We start from the raw sequence: 18,041 nt of genomic DNA on the forward strand, positions 1-18,041 counted from the left end.
GCTCTAGTGAGGAGAAGGGTTCTCACTGTCAGATTGCTGTGAGAAAATATCTATAAAATATTGGAGCTTAATACATCAGCTTGTGCCCTCAGGATACACTGCTGAAAACAGCAGACCCTGGGAAAGAGGACGATTCTCACCGGGGTCATTTGTCTCTGAAGTTTGCTCCCCCACTGCCATATTCATCTATGTTTCAAGGGTGACTGAATCACTTCAGCTTCGCTGGTATGTATGTAAGAAATATCAACCTTGGAAATAGAAAAGAGCTTGTTCATCAATTGTGGCAAGAAAACAGGGGGTGATGGATTAGAGCTAAATTTTTTATGGCTTGGTAGCCCTTATCAAGCTACTGCACCTGCCCACCAGTGAAGTTAGAGGAGGGTTGGCAGTCTGAGTGTCACCTGACTGGGGCAGAGGAGGTTTCCGGCGGGATCACAGATCGCTGTGCAAATACCATGAAACCGGTTGCTAGGTAGCCTTTAAGAGAATCACAGCACCGAAGTCCGAAAGTAGTGGTGAAAAATCTTGAGGTTTTTAGGGACAAAAACCAAAAGGTTGATGCAACAGGGCTTCTTGAAGAATGGAGTGGTGGTTCTGTCACCCCCTGGAAGCTTCTGCAGCTTTACAGGTGTAAGCAAGTTGGTTCTCTCTGCTTAGCTCCATGTCTGTGGATTTAAAGGAAACTTGCTCCGTTGTGATAGGACTACTTTGTCGCTCACATATTCCATCCAAGGGAATGCTCTTTGGAGAGACTGTGCAGCTTCTATAGGAATATGGTTGCCCTTGGTGCAGAAATAGGGTATCAACCTTATCTTCATTGCTCATGACTTCTTCGAGCAGATAATTCCTTTACTGCATCTCTATACCATATCTGTTTGGACTTTCTTCTTCTACCCTAACAGGAATCAAAGATATTCTATTCTCTTCCTTCCATTTGTGTCCTTTCCTAATTCCCTACCTCTTTATTCTACACTCCCAACGAAGGAGTATTGAAGGGAAAGAAAAATGAGGCCTTTTACTATGATCTTTAGCTACTTATACATAAATATATAATAAGCAGCTATGTATTAAACATTAATATGATTTGTTATAGAAAATAGCTAGTATTTTCATGTTATTTACACACATATAATAGAATTCTGAAAGCCAAATAGCTGTGCAGTCATGAAATTTAAGATTATAATAATTATTATATTATTATAATAGATGCCATGTGCACTTGTTATGTGCCAGGTACTGTTCTAAGCTGTTTTACACATATGAATTCATTTATTGCTGAAAATAACCCCATGATGCAGGTACTACTACTGCCCTACTTAATAGATGAAGAAACTGAGCACAGAGAAATTACGTAGCTGATCTAAGATCTCAAAGCTAGCAAGGTAGAAAAGCCAGAATTTGAACACAGGTAACTTGACGACAAAACCTGTGTTCTTTTTTTTTTTTTTTCCATTTTATTTATTTTTTCAGCGTAACAGTATTCATTGTTTTTGCACAACACCCAGTGCTCCATGCAAAACGTGCCCTCTCTATTACCCACCACCTGTTCCCCCAACCTCCCACCCCTGACCCTTCAAAACCCTCAGGTTGTTTTTCAGAGTCCGCAGTCTCTTATGGTTCGCCTCCCTTTCCAAATTTTTTTTTTTTAATAAACATATAATGTATTTTTATCCCCAGGGGTACAGGTCTGTGAATCGCCAGGTTTACACACTTCACAGCACTCACGATAGCACAAAACCTGTATTCTTTTTTTTTTCCCATTTTATTTATTTTTTTCAGCGTAACAGTATTCATTGTTTTTGCACAACACCCAGTGCTCCATGCAAAACATGCCCTCCCTATTACCCACCACCTGTTCCCCCAACCTCCCACCCCTGACCCTTCAAAACCCTCAGGTTGTTTTTCAGAGTTCATAGTCTGTTATGGTTAGCCTAAAACCTGTATTCTTAACCACAAAGTGAGTAAGAAATTATTTTGGAAAGTTAAAAAAAATATATATATATGTAATTAAAGCTCTATCTAGAAAAGCAAAAGAGCCCCTGTCATATTCCTTGGGAACCAGACAAGGAAAGGGACTCAGCCCACAGGTTTTGTGGAGTTTATCAATCCATTCTAATACCTCATAGGTGCAGAAGGACTAACAGAGATGTGAAGGAAGTAAAGATTTTAATTTTAGTTGCTATTTTCCTTAATTGATACTATGAAATTTCCTATCTTTTGTTCTCTTAAATGTTGGTGGTCCAGTAATGTCCAAATAAAGAAGATAAGATGCAATTTCCTATCCAATCAGAATCAATGAATTATTTTAGGGCCTTAGAACACAGCTCTCAGTCTCTTATTCCAGATCTTACTCTTGACCAAGAGGGGAATTTTTGGAGTAAAGTCAAACATTCCACATGTATAATCAGGGATTCTGGAAGCTCTGCAGATGCATAAATGTAATTTTCAATGAAAGGTCAACAGGGCCCAAAGGTAGAGTCTGAGGCTGAATAAGCTGTTATAACAAAGTTACTTTCCTAATTTGAGAGCCATTCGGATTCTTAGTGAAGGTGTTAAACACATAGTACCGCCTATCTATCCTAGTCTGCTTCCTTAAAGGAAGATATTTTAAACAAATAATTATATCATCTTTTATTTTACTATGGGCCATTTTCATTTCCAGGATTTCTAATTGTTTTTTTTTTAATAACCACCTATTCTTAGTCATAGTTTTTTTTTAATAACATATAATGTATTATTAGCCCCACGTGTACAGGTCTGTGAATCGTCAGGCTTACACACTTCACAGCACTCACCATAGCACATACCTTCCCCAAAGTCCATAACCCATAGTTCTTGTTTTTGTTTTATAAGTTATTATTTTTACAACCGTTATTGTAACTTTTGTCTATCTGAGGATCTACATATACTTAAAAATCATTTTTTTATACTGCTTGATGACTTTGGTTTTTTCCTGGGTAAATTTTCCTATTTGAGCTTTTTGTTGTTGTTGCAACATTAGTTTTCCTTTGAGATTTCTGTTTGCATGCTCATTTGTGAGGGTGACTATTTTCTCCTTATCTGTGCTCACCCCTCCCTGTCTGGCAGTTGTGTGGTCACCTACTGCTGACACCAGGTTTCTGGAGTTCAGAACCAGGTCTCATATTAGCAACACGGCACTCTCATCCCATGTGGGTAGTGCAGATCCGGTCCAAACTAGCTGTGACTTGCCACAGTTTTCAGCAGTGAATCTGTATCTGTTCTCGTCAGTGCCAGCTCCACATACTAGTTGTAGATTGTTTCAGGCTCTCTTCACAGAAAAGGAGCTGCTGCCTCAGTTTCCTGCGCATTTGGATTCTCCTGCTATGCTTAAGGTATCCTCCCCCCATCCCCCCCCCCCCCACGCATAAATGGAACTCACACCACCACTGCTGTTGTGGTCTGGAGCCCATCAGGTATGGGGTCATTGCTCGATTTCCATTCTAGCTCAGGTTCATGTAGATGTTTATTCTTCTTAAGCACGGCTAAATTATTTTATTTGCTGAATATTTAAGGAACCCTTATTATAAACTAGACACAGTTCTTGGTACTAAGGAGGCAGAAAGGAGCAAAAATATGTTCTTCAAATATAAATCATTTTTCTATTCTCATTATGTCTTTGAAGAGATATGGCGTGGTGATTGAGTGGGAGTTCAAGGCCTGTAATTTGAGTGGTTATCTTGACCACAGAACGTCATCTCTGTCTTCTTAATCCAAGGATGCACTGTTAACCATTATACTTCCTCACTTTCTATGACATAAAAGAGTATTTTCTAAACTCATCTGATTATAAGTTTCATCAAAGATTTTAATAAAAACAAATCAGAAGGCCTATCACAAATATACTGAATCAGAATTTTCAGAGAAAGAAACTGGAAATGTGTAAGTGCTCAATAAAGCTCTCAGGTAAGTGCTACAAAGGAATGTTAGCTGAAAAAAACACTGTTATAAACTATGTGGTTACATAAAAAAAAATTATCAATTAGAAAGAAAAAAAACCTAGCCTGCTTTGTTAAAACTAGTATTTTCTATCAGCAATGAAAGAATGGTGAAAGTGGAGACAATAAAATATTGAAAAAAATTTGAAATACTGCCTTGTTTTCTTGCTCCCTTTCAATCAGAGTACCTAGGTTGTAACTTAATTTTCAGAGGCTTTAATAAGTTCCAGAATATATGACACATTGAATTCAAAGAGTGTTAAAAACTAATCTTTGAAGTTAAATAATTGGCTGATTACCCTCCTGAGTCCTCTCATAAATAATGGTAAGATGTCCATATAAAAAGATTTGCTCATTATTAAATTGGAAGGAGTCTTTCATTATTTTACTCATATAAAAATTTGTAACAAAAATGGATTATGTGCTTGACATATATAACACCCAAATTCTCTGCTGTCATGAATCTTAACAGCATATAAAAGACAATGTATCTGTTTTAATAATAGAATCACAAAGAGATTTTATATTTATTATGCATCTTTATGTTATTTCTAGATTACAGCAGTGTTATAATAGTATTGAAAATAGTGTATGGCAACACTCTGTGGATAGAAGCTAATTCTATGGTGATAAAAGGAGACATACATGGTTATCAAATTACTCTAAATCTAAGAAATACATTTTTTACAATAACATTTTACAACTTAAAAGATCTGAATTTTAGAAATATGTTAATTTGGTAAGATTGTTTTAATGAGAGAGCCTTCTTGAATTTGACAACTAGTGTTACCATTTCATTTCAAAATATTGGTAAAATACTATTATTATATCTTGAATAATGAACTTGATAATTTATTAATATCAGTCAGGCTAACAGTATATTCTCTATATCTACTAATAAACTAGGACTATGACAAAAAAACAAATGATATATTTTATATAAACATTTATCACATAATAGAATATTCTCACCTATAGAGTCAGGCAACTGTTGCAACATATTGGATGACAGTAGGAGGTCCTCAAGGGCTTCACATCCAGAAATGTCCATGTCAACCGTTTCTATTCTGTTTTTTGACATATCCAGGTATACCAACATCTTTAACTTCCCTATAGACTTGATAACATTGCATAAACTCAGGATTAGTTGAGAAACTTTCACAAGACATTTGAAAGTTATAAAAACCACAACACTGTAAAATTAATCTTAAAAGCAACTACAAAAAGCATTGGCAAGAACATGGAGAAATTGCAATCCTCATACACTGCTAGCAGGAATTCAAATTGTACAGCCACTCTGAAAAACAGTTTGCTAGTACCTCTAAACGTTAAGCAGAGAGTTACCATATGACTGAGAAATCCTTCGGCATATCCTCAAGAACACATTATATGTTCACACAAAAATGTAAATGTTCGAAGCGGAATTATTCACAACAGCCAAAAAATGGAAACAACCAAAATGCCTATTGATTGGTGAATGGATAAACGAATGTGGTAGATCTACATGTTGTAATATTATTTTGCAATAAATGCAAATATATGCTACAAAATGGATGAGCCTTGAAAACATAATGGTGAAAGATGCCAATAGCAAAAACATCTGTTGTGTGATTCTATGTACATGAAATGTCCAGAATAGGCAAATCTATAGAATAAGAAAGTAGAACAGGGTTGCGGGACATTGTGGGGAACGGGACACGGAAGTGATTGTCAGTGGCTTCAGGGTTTCTTCTGGAGATAATGGAAATGTTCTATAATAAGACTGTGATGATGGCTAGACAACCATGTTAGTACACTAAAAGCCACTGAACTGTATATTTTAAATGGGTGAATTCTGTGGTATCTCAACACAACAATCTCAAAGCTGCAGAAGAATAAATAAATAAATAAAGATAGATTACCACCAAAACAACATATGTTGACATGTTGATTCTTACAATTTCAAATGCATAAGAAAGGTTTTAAATCACGATTTGGACTTTATCTTACTAAAGAGATTCAATATTGTGTTCATTCACCAGTTCTTTTTGAGGGTCTACTATGTGTCAGGGCTTGTATAACACACGGGAGAACAATCATGAATAAGTCAACTAAGTATAAGAAGAGACTTGTGATAAAGACAAAGTCTTTATCCTTAAGGAGCTCATAGTAGTGAAGGAAACTGTCAAATAAACAAATAAGTATAATACCCTATAATATATAAAAGAAAACAAAGCATGTGGAGAATGTTATCAACACACAGAGATGCTAAATGCCTGGAAGAAAACCTTGTCGGGGAGGTGCCTGGGTGGCTCAGTGGGTTAAAGCCTCTGCCTTTGGCTCAGGTCTTGATCCCAGAGTCCTGGAATTAAGCCCCGCATTGGGCTCTCTGCTCAGCGGGGAGCCTGCTTCCTCCTCTCTCTCTGCCTACTTGTGATCTCTCTGTCAAATAAATAAATAAAATCTTTGAAAAAAAAAGAAAAAGAAAAATCTTGTCAAGAAAAAGAGAGCCTGGGGCGCCTGGGTGGCTCTGTCAGTTAAGCCACTGTCTTTGGCTCAGGTCATGATCCCAAGGTCCTAGGATCTAGACCCACATCGGGCTCCCTGCTCAGGGGAGAGCCTGCTTTTCCCTCTCCCTCTGCCTGCTGCTCTGCCTACTTGTGTGTGCTCTCTCTTTCTCTCTCTCTCTCTCCCTGCCCCTCTTCAAATAACTAACTAACTAAATAAGTAATCTTAAAAAAAAAAAGAAAGAAAGAAAGAAAAAAACGAGAACCTATACCTGGAAGAGAAAACAACATGTAAGTTCACAACAAATGTGAAAAACCATGGCATGTTTGATGAAGAGCGGGAAATTCAATTTGTAGGACTATAAGACGCCAGGCATTAAATGTCCTTAACATGTTATGTAAGAAGATGTCAATTCTACCGTACAGGCAAGGAAAGCTGTTCAAGGTTTTTAAGATGGAGAATGACACAATCAGATTTGTGCTCTAAAATATCAACGTCAGGGAACTGTGGAAGAAAGATTCATTTAGGGAGTGGCAGAGACACATCACAAGGATCCGGAAACATGTAGCTGCGGAGATGAGAAGGACCTGAACTAAGGCAGCAGAAGTGAGAATGAAAAGGGGATGGGCTCAAGAAAAATTTAGAAGTGGGGGAAATAGATGAGCAACTAAGTACTGAGGATAGGGAGGAACAAACTCATATGGTACGATAACAGGAGTAACAGGGGCTGCTTAGCTGGGACAAGAGTCAGAACAAGATGAAAGTCCTCATTTTTATTTTCTTTCAGGGCATGTTTTGCAAACAAATGCCCTACACATATCTGTGTTCACTGGATTATCTGTTCATCTAATCTACCCATGTATGCTTTACTATATTGTCTTCATTATTTGACAGTATAAATAAATAAATAAACTTAGTACACACACAAGCACAACCTTTGCACTGTGCTAAGGACTTTATATATATATATTATTTAAGACTTCATATTCTTGCTACTCAGAATGTGTTTTGCCGACCAGCAGCATTGGCACCACCTACAAGCCTGTCAGGAATGCAGAATCTCAGACCTATCCAGACCTACTGAATCAGAACCTGCACTTTAACACACATTATAGCTTTGTAATTAAGTAATGGCACACACTGGGTTCCCTGGGAAACAGAGACAAAGAGAAGCTTATGAGAGAGTGTTCTTAGGATCGATGCCAGTGAAAGACAGAGGGGAGGAAGGAAGCACGACTGGCCAGATGAAGAAACTGAGATGACGTCTTGAGAAGTCTGCAGCTGGCCCTTCAAGACTCACGAAACTGGGATTGCCTTGCATTTGTCCTGAGGAAAGGTGAGGATCCAGACCTTTACTACTGGTCATTGGGTGGAAGTCTTATGGAACAGGAATGTGACCCTGGGTAGGGAAGTTCTCTTCAGCTGGAGGAATTCCTGAGGAGGCTGGAGAGCTGCAAGTAGCACTCCCAGAAGCTTCAGAAATAGAGTCAGTTCTTCATTCCAAGAGGATGATGCATGCCAGCATCTATTACAAGTAACTTTCCAAGGTTATCCCATCAATAAGGGGTGGAGCTAAAATTCAAACTCCCTTTTCCCAGATTACAGACTACAAATCTATTGATTATCTTGTCAGTTACTGAACTCTAACTCCCTAATAAACCCAGCACATATCTTTAGCTCTACTCCCTCACTCGGTGTGGAGGCAGAGGATGTTAGCAAGGTCTCGGAGTAGATGAAGGGTTGCTAAGCTAGGAACCGAGTACCAGGGGTGACTAGGTCAGAGCTCTGAATTCTCCCCATGCCTGGAAATAAGTCACTTGGAAAAATACTGTCACTTTACTGACAGATTTCCACCCTAAGGAGCTATTATGTTACCATGGCTCATTCTTCTCTTCTGGTGAGCAAAAAAAGAATGATGTATGTGTTTGTGTGTGTGTGTTTCTTTTTTGTTGCTTTATGGTGAGAAAATATCTTTACCTCTTGAAAGCTCCTTCATTGTTATCTGCAGTGCAACTCAATATTTTGGTGTAAAATTTCTAAACATCATTTTTAGAAGCAAAAATAACACTTTGGTGTTTATTTTCGAGTCTTTCTAAACCCTCACTTTCAAACACCTTATAAAGGCAATAGTAACCTGGAATGATAAAGGCTTTTTGAAGTCCAATGTCTCAGAGTCCTTGGGGGATACTGAATCTTGCTCCAACACCCCTTGACAAAAAGGGGTCTATAAGTGAGCAGTAGGCAGCAAATGAAAGGAGTGCAAGCCGTCACAAACAAAAGAAGATACTGAAGTTTGTTTAAGAATAAACACAGGTTCAATGGGTTGTTTAGTCACATGTTGATTGATCTTAGAGGGACTGTCAAAAGACAGCTATGTAGAAGACTAATTTTTCATCATCATCTACTTGCTTCTCTGATTTATGAAAAACAGAGTAGCAAAATGATAGCTCAGGCTTCCAAAAGTATTTTACAAGTAACTTAATATATTATGATACATGAAGTAATAACAAGATGAATTTTTTCCCCTGTGTCTTGTGACACGAAATATTTAGGAATGATCATTCTGTAAAACTGATAGACCTGGGATAGCTAAAGCCTGCATTCAAGATTAGCTTTTCAAGGACATGTGTTTCTAGGTACTTGCATAACAACTATTTGCCAGCATAGACATTCAGAAAATCATGCCTCTTTATGGCAAGGAGGTGGGGATATTCCACAAGGAACAGAGCAAAATATGAAACTCAAGTGTACTAACCAAAATGAGAAATCTACTTTTATGGGGTGCCTGGGTGGCTCAGTGGGTTAAAGCCTCTGCCTTCAGCTACAGTCATGATCCCAGGGTCCTGGGATCAAGCCCTGCATCGGGCTCTCTGCTCAGCGGGGAGCCTGCTTCCCCCCCCTTTCTACCTGCCTCTCTGCCTACATGTGATCTCTGTCTGTCAAAAAAATAAAGTCTTAAAAAAAATAAAATGAGAAATCTACTTTTAAAGTTGTGTATAAGAAAAATCTACTCTTGAGGCAGACAAATTAGGCAACACTATCTGTTTCATGGACAGTTTGATCACCACTTTTCCATTTATATAATAAGCTTACTAAAGAATTTGAGGTTGGATTTTGGGAATGTCATGACTATGAAAAGTAAGATGAATGTAATTCCCATTTGTGCCTTCTGTTGATTCTAGAGCAGTGGCATTCTGGAACATCATATTGAACAACAGCTTCTGGTTCTGGTTTGAATTATCACCATCTATCCATAACATGGGGATGGTAATAAACCCTACTTTATAAGCTCATTATGAGGATTCAGTGAATAAATATTTGTAAAACACCTAGCATTTATCATGAGCTAAGCATTATCTGGGTGTTTTGAATTAATAAATATATCAAAGAGGCAGGTATATACTTTTCCAACTAGACACACATTTTGATCCTCATCTCTGCACAGGGAATCGATAAGTGTCTTACCTGTATTGTCCCAGGATCTGTACATGCCTTGAATATGGCACAAATCAGACTCTACTATGTGTTGTGGAATCTATATCTATCTTTCCTGTTATGTGTGAACTCCTCAAATAAATATATTCAAGGTCATTGAATGTATTATCTTTGTAACCCTAACATTAGCTTAGTTTCTGGTTCATAGAGGTGTTTTTATAAATAGTTTTTAAATAAATCAATATATAAAGGATGTGCATGCTTTTTTGTTTTGTATCTATGATGACAGTATAAATGTATTCTTTTGATAAGAGAAGAAAGCATTTTCTTCCTTAATCTTTTGACAGATTTTCTCCTTTATGTGGCTTCATGCTTGTTCAAAAGAGAAAAACCTCTTGTTCTAGTTGCTTTCACAATCATTTTAAGGAATTTTTAGTGTCGAGTCAAAAGAAGAATTAAACTGTCTTTGACAACACACATCTAAATCTCAGTGGCTGAAGAGTTATTAAAAATCCAGCTGCCCTGTCTGCTTAGCCCAATGCAAGGGATTTGGAATTGGCTATTACCAACAGGAACACTATGGCTGATGTGTGTGTGTGTGTATGTACATGCTTATTTGAGTGCATCTATTATGAGTGGCAAGAGGCAGTATTTCATGCAGCCATTCATTATCTGAATGGAAAAGGCAGGAACATTCACACTCACTGAGTTGACTGGTAAACCTACTTGGGAGATATTACTGGACTGTCTATTAGCTGAAAAAAAAATGGACTCTAGTTTAACTGTCTATGTTTAACTCTTTGTAATTTGTCATATACCATTTTCAAAAATTTAAATGTATTCTATTGGAAATCACCCAAACTGAAAGAAAGATTTTTATTTTGTGGAAGAGCTCTAACAATATGAGCAGAAACAATTATCTAGTTACCTATAGGACTATGCTTGATTCTGTAAAAACAAGACTTGGATTTTATAGGTAGCATTTTCTTTGTCCATATATAGCAATATAAATTTCTCAGCTTTTAAAACTCAGTATGCAGAGAGATGAAAAATGTAATCCTGCGAGAACAAGAAAAATCTTTCATACATTATATATACCTACATCATTCACAGAAGGTATGTGGGGGAAAAAAAAACAAAAAAACACCAACTAATGAAAAACACTTGGTGACCAAATAAATGTTTTACATTGAAAGGCAAACACTGAGATTTATAAATGAAGATTATTATTAATTACAACTAATATATAACATAGATTCTACACAACATGTTATAATAAAAACTTACATACCCCAGGTAGCACTTGTAATGCATTATTATCCATCCACAGCTCTCTTAAATTTTGTATTTGATCCAGAACTTCAGGCTAGGAGAAAGGGAGAAAGAGAACAAAATTAGTCTTTTCTTAGCACAATATAAGTGTAATTTCTTGAATCTGGAAACTTTTTTTGGAAATCTAATATTAATCCTCAAAGCAGTCCTAAATTTAACAAACCTCCATCAAAACTGGTAGTCCCTGAGGTAGCCAACCTAGAGCTGATCTGGAAGCAATCAGACCAACGATCTGGATGGAGGGAGACAACCATAAGAGACTCTTAATCTCAGGAAACAAAGAGGGTTGCTAGGGGGAGCCAGGGTTTGGGGAAAGTGGTTGGGTTAAGGGCACTGGGGAGGGTATGTTCTATGGTGAGTGCAGTGAAGTTTGTAGGCCTGATGATTCACAGACCTGTACCTCTGGGGCAAATAGTACATTATATGTTAATAAAAATAATGGATAAAAAATTTTTTAAAAAATTGATTAATCTCTCTTAATACCTTGTCATCATCCTTTAGAGCATTTATTACACCCTAATTACTCAGTGTATTTGTCTTCACCAGAATATAAGCTTTTGAATTTTCAAGTCTGGTTCCTGCCTTGAGGTAGCTGATGATATAAGCAAGGAGACAAATACTTATAAATAACTGAAACAGAAGGTAGCATATGGGAGAAAAGAATAATGTAGAGAAGTTCAAAGAAAGGAGAGAGAGAATATGATCTAGGTATAACACACAGGGCATAATGAAAAATTCTAAGTCCCTAGATTGGAATTGTCTCTAAATTCCAGCAAAATCTAGAGAGAGGATAAAGGAAGCCATCGCTACCAGCATCACCTATTGATTTGTGATGAACTTTTTCTGATTTCTCTCCCCAAATTTTTCCATTAGGCTCCTTCAGGCCACCTGTGTTCCTTGAAGTTCATTCCTTTTTGTCACTTCAGGGAAGTGAGAATGCCCGAGCTAATTAGTGCATTGTATTCACTTGGCCGCAGGGGTTGGCTCAAGGATGGGAACAGGATCCATTCAGAGCAGATGAGAATCAAAGTTTCTTTCACTGAGACTTCAGGGGCAGAGACTCTTGTTCTTTTCTGCTGGATTAGAAACTGGAAGGGTACAGCCCTGGGAGCTTTGGGCATGAAAAGCAGGGAAGAGCCTATTTGAGTTAAAAGATGGATCCTGATAACGTATTAGGCTGAAATTAAGCCACACCTAAAGTCAGATGTTTTGTCTCTTTCAACTGAAAAAAGGAATTATCACTGAAAAAAGATACAAGCATAGTTCAATAATATTTGAGACCTAGTTAGGAAAACCAGTGTATTTTATAGGATAATAGTGGAAAAGAATGGAATTGTTCCTATGTTATGATGATAATATTGGTAATTGTCGGTTAGCAGAAGTTATATGCACACATCTTTGACACCTTAGGAAGGTTTCAGAGACTGCAAGGACTTCTTTGGAGAGGGTCTCTGATGCCCTTAGACGGCAACTGCAATGGAATATGTTACTATTCTTTGGAGAAATTTCAACTATAACAAGGATGAAAGGATAAGGAAGGTGTGGTGTATATGTATACAATTGAATATTACACAGACATCAAAAAATGGAGATCTTGCCATTTACAATGATGCGGATGGAACTAGATGGTGTTATGCTAAGCAAAATAAGTTAATCAGAGAAAGACAATTTTCATATGATCTCACTGATATGTGGAGTTTAAGAAACAAGGTACAGGATCATAGGGGAAGAGAGGAAAAAATGAAACAAGATGAAACCAGAGAGGGAGACAAACCATAAGAGACTCTTTTTATTTTTTTTTAAGATTTTATTTATTTATTTGACAGACAGAGATCTCAAGTAGGCAGAGAGGCAGACAGAGAGAGAGGAGGAAGCAGGCTTCCTGCTGAGCAGAGAGCCTGATGGGGGCCATGACCTGAGCCGAAGGCAGAGGCTTTATCCCACTGAGCCACCCAGGCACCCCCCCATAAGAGACTCTTAATCATAGGAAACAAACTGAGGGTTGTTTGGGGGGGGGCTGGAGGGATTGGGTATCTGGGTGATGGACATAAGGGAAGATAAGTATTGTAATGAACACTGGGTATTATATAAGACTGATGAATCAGACCTGTACCCCTGAAACAAATAATACATCATATGGTAATTAACTGAATTTAAATTTTAAAAAGTTAAAAAAAAAATCTCTCAATAAACAGAAAAAAAACCCAAGGATCAAAATCTAAATTTAGAGCATGGCATTCAGCTATAGACTCAGAGGCATGTGTGAATAAGTGTGGGAGATTTTTTTGTGCAGGAAAATATTCTTTTACTTAGATGAACTACTCTACCTGTATGTTAAGCTGGGCAAGAATGGAAAACAAATCAAGTGCGAAGCACACTCTGATGTGCAGAGGCTTTGAGGCAGAGGGCTGGCTAGGAATAGTCAGGCTAGTTGGGAAATATCAGTCACATGGTGCAGATTTCCCTAAGCCTACATATCATGCAGAATTTAGAAAAAGAGTTTCATACTGGTAACTTCAATACAACCTTATGCTTGTAATAAGATGGACATTAATTTATAAATGTCGAACAATGAGCATTATTTAAGATAACCTCAGTTGTGCTGTGGTAACAAATTAATCCTGAAATCTCAATGGCTTGACGCCACATGGCTTACTTCCCACTCCCATTACATGTCCATTGTCCTGGATTTCTGCCCCCAGAGCGTTGTGTTGCCACCATCTCAAGACTTCCAGAAGAGTCAAAGCAGAGAAGAGAGTATAGAAAACCAGCCACTGCTCTTAAAGATCTCAGACTGGAAGTGACCCATATCACCTCTGCTTATAGTCCCATGTCTAGAACTGTTTATAAGGCTGCAGCCTATGTTCAAGAAGGGCTGTGAAGTATAAGAGAAATTCATGGAATATTTGGTGAATATTACTGTCCATGCTACACAGTGACCTCATATAAAAAAAAAGAATGACAAGAATGGATACAAAGTACTTTAATAATTTAGTTATCCCTTTATTCAGTAAACACTTATTAAATATCTCCTCAGTTCCAGGCAGAACACTAGAGTCATAATGCCCTCTGCCCTCAAGAAACTCATGTTCTACTTCTAAGGCAAACACAGAAAAAGTAAATACACCTTATTATGGAAATACAAAGAAAGGGGGACCTACATACTCTAGTAATGAGGAAGCCACATAAGTATTCATGGAGCCACATGCATATTCATGAGAAGAAGTTGGTCAGTAGCGAGGAGAGGACAGGAAGCACATTTTAGCAGAGGTGAGAAAGGCATGATGAATGAATGGCAACAGACAGTTTGTTTTACTGAGTGTTAAGTTTGGAATAGAATGAATAGCAGAAAATGAGGCTCACAAAAGAGGGTGGGGTCTATGAAGTCCTTCTGTTTTGTTAAGGAGCTAGAACTTAATTTTACAGGTGAAAGAACATCACTATGCTATCTTTAATAGGAAGTGATTGTGGCAGATTGGTGTTTTATGTATATCTGTCCCGGTGGGAAAAAGAAAAGGAAAAAAAACTGGGAAACTTAACGGGGCTAGTAATGAGAGAGATAATGAGTAATAAAGAGAAGAAGTTGGATTAAGGAAACATTTAGAGGATGAAAACAGTAGGACTTGGTGCTTTGATATAGGGGTGAGAGTGTCCCCTAGTTTCCCAGCACCTGTGGTGCTGCCAATGGAGATGCAAGATATTGAGATAGAAACCGATATATGGGAGAGACTGAATTCAGTTTTGATCATGATTTAGCTTTAGGTCCCTATGAGACACTGGGGGAGATGTCCAGGAATTGGTTAACTCTTAAAATCTGAAGCTTAGGGAATAGGTCCCAGCTGAGGCTACAACTTGGGTATCTTTTGGGAGTCGAAACACATGAGGACAAGTTCCCTGTGGGGGAATGGGAAGGAATCAGACGTGCTGAGGGAGGAACCCTAGGGGAACACTAACGTTTGAGAGCTAAAAACAGGAAGAGCAAACTCAGAAGGCAAGAAGGAATAGAGTCCAGGAGAGTAAGGGGTTACTAAAGTCCAATGAATAGTGTTGTATTAAGAATAAGGAAGTGTATAAGAGCATCGTTTACAGCAGAGGTGTCCAACGAAATAAGAGACCGAAGATGCCCACTCAGTTTTGGAAACAGTAATATACTGATAACCTTAGTGATAGAAATCGAGGGACTAGGATGAAATCAAGGAAGTCAAGCTGATAAGAAGACACTAGCAAAGAGGGCCAGATGAAAGACAGATAAAACGCTATAAAATTAAAGGAGTAAATTCTAAGAGGTGACAAATAAGATGAAATTGAAGCAGGAAAAGAAGCAGGCCTTGAAAAGAAGTAGGACACCTCTTTCACTGAGACTCGAGGGAAGATGTTAAGGATCATTGTAGGTGAGCTTGATGCGGGGAAGAGAAGTAGAGAGAGGGCATGTCTGAAAGTCTCAATGTTTCTTGATGAAGTAGAGAGGAAGGTAATCTGTTGAGCAGGAGCGGTCAAGAATTTTGTATATCTAGAGTACTTGGGGAGAATGGTGCATACTAGTATAGCTTGAGGGGACTCAAAGTGCAAGTTAAGGGCAATCAAAAGAGCTCTATCAATGGTAATTATTTTAAGTTTTTTGGGGACCAGGTGAGGGACTGACAGTCTAGGAAAAAACAGAAGAAGCAAGAGATTTCCAGTTTGCATGAGGTCAGCGAGGAGTGTAGTAGAAGGAGGGATTGAGAGAACTAGGAGTGTGAAAAATTCTGAGAGCAGAATTTAAGAGTTTAAGATTTCAAGATTTCTGGAGTGGTTCCAGACAATGCCAGACTTGAAGCCAGAACTCTGGGCAGTATGAAATGTTGGTGTGTGCGCATGGGAGGATGCTGTGGAAACAAAAGGCCTTGTGTGGTCTCTCAAAATGTGGGTAGGCTCTCATGCACTGTATAATGTGCTCCCTTGGCTGTGTCAGAGAAGGTGGCAGATAAACTGACCAATTATACCTGTAAAATAGCTCTCACAGTGGGTTCTCCTGGGAATCCTAGACATCTATGGCTACTTGAAAGGGATAACTAATGCTTTATCTACTTTAATTCAAAGGTTCTCATTTAATTTATTTAATAACACCATAAGATAATAATAGTCCTACTTTATGGGTGAAGAATCTGATAATAATTTCCTGGGGGAAATGAGAATGATTTTATGAGGGTTGCATAACTGCAGCTGGGATAGTTCCTCAGGTCTTCTGGCTCCAAAGATGACATCATGTTACAGCTTAAAACTGAAATTCTGAAATAACGAAGAATGCTGGTGATCACAGATGCCCAATAAAGAAAGTAAAGCATATGCTAGATTAAAAAAAAAAAGATAATATTTTTATTACTGGATGTTATAATAAAATGTGCCACAGAAGAAATTTCAGTCAGTTCCCAATAATAGCAGAGAGAAAATAAATTTATTAGATCAATACATGACCTTGCTGAAACAAAATCCATAACGTGAAGATGATGAAATGGCATTTCACGATCAATAAACAATCTTAAGTGGATCTTTGAACTAAACTAAATGACTTACACCACCCAACCTTATACATAAATTGTCTTTTTTCATACTACAGATCTTCCTTGATTTATAATGGGGCTACATCCTTATAAACCCATCATAATTTGAAAATATGCATTTAAAGCACCTAATCTATTGAGATTCATAGCTTAGCCTAGCCTACCTTAAACATGCTCAGAACACTTACATTAGCCTATAGTTGGGCAAAGCCATCTAATACAAAACCTATTTTATAATAAAGTACTAAATGTCTCTATTGAATACCATATTGAAAGCAAGACACAGAATGGCTGTAAATGTATCAGGTTGTTTACCCTGGTCATCCCCGCAGTGGTTGGGTGCTGTGGGTCTCTGTCATTGCCCAGCATGGGAAGAGATCATCCCCCTGTATATTGCTAGTGGTATGACCAAAATTTAATATCTCAAGTCCAATTTCTACTAAATGTGTACCATTTTTTACTGTTATGAAGTTGAAAATTGTATGTTGAAACTTTGTAAGTCAGGGACCATCTGTAATTAATTTCATAGCAATGTCAATTGTTTCCATTAAAAATGAATGAATTTACTCAAGAATGGCTTCGGGTATTCAAAGCTGGTGAAAGTATGTGAGCTGGGCACTCATATAAAGTGCTTTGAGGATTACAGATTAGCATATTCTTCTAAGGAAAACATTTTCAAATATGTTTCTTATGTATCAAAAATATTCATATTTGCTTTCAGGCAACTATCCTTATTGAGATACTCTGAAATATAGAAAAATATTATGGTAGAAAAATTTCACTGCAAGAAGTTGGGCACATTCTAAGTAAACAATAGCCTAAGGGAACAGATAAGCAAATTATGACAAAATCACATGCTGGTATAGAACACAACAATAAAAGTGAATAATCTATATTTTTAAATATGCTGATGGATAAATCTTGCAGACATATTGAATAAAAATAGGTATAAAATTCATATAGCACAAACTGATTTCTATAAATTACAAAATAGTGATATGTATATATATGTGTGTGTATATACATGCAGTTAAAATAGGAATATATGGATTAGAAGCACATCAAATTCAAAGTTGTGATTGTGCTGTGATGGGAACAAGATTAGGACAGACAGCATAAAAGACTTCCATTTGATCTACAGTGTTTTATTTATTTCAAAAAAAGATTAAACTCAAATATAAAAAGTAGTTAATGTGTTCATTTTGTTTAGTAGGAATTTGATATATTTCTTTAAAATTTTATATTTTATATCTTTATAAAATATGCATTTTAAAATATAAATACTTATAAA

General features: G+C 37.3%; 1 protein-coding gene across 7 annotated transcripts in view; it reads right to left on the reverse strand.

Annotated features, from left to right (window-relative positions):
- LRRC7 (leucine rich repeat containing 7) overlaps nt 1-18,041 on the reverse strand; it is a 563,262-nt gene that overhangs the window by 144,160 nt on the left and 401,061 nt on the right. For all 7 annotated transcript variants that reach the window (XR_006817634.1, XR_006817637.1, XM_045998653.1 and 4 more), the window contains 2 exons: nt 11,170-11,244; nt 4,929-5,073 (listed from right to left, as the gene is read on the reverse strand). Coding sequence is in view for 5 of the 7 variants with exons in the window: in XM_045998653.1 (XP_045854609.1) it covers nt 4,929-5,073; nt 11,170-11,244 (220 nt within the window). In the remaining 2 variants the exon portion in view is untranslated. The remainder of the gene's footprint in view (nt 1-4,928; nt 5,074-11,169; nt 11,245-18,041) is intronic.

The sequence above is a fragment of the Meles meles genome, chromosome 1 (assembly GCF_922984935.1).
Source record: "Meles meles chromosome 1, mMelMel3.1 paternal haplotype, whole genome shotgun sequence".
Classification (NCBI taxonomy): domain Eukaryota; kingdom Metazoa; phylum Chordata; class Mammalia; order Carnivora; family Mustelidae; genus Meles; species Meles meles.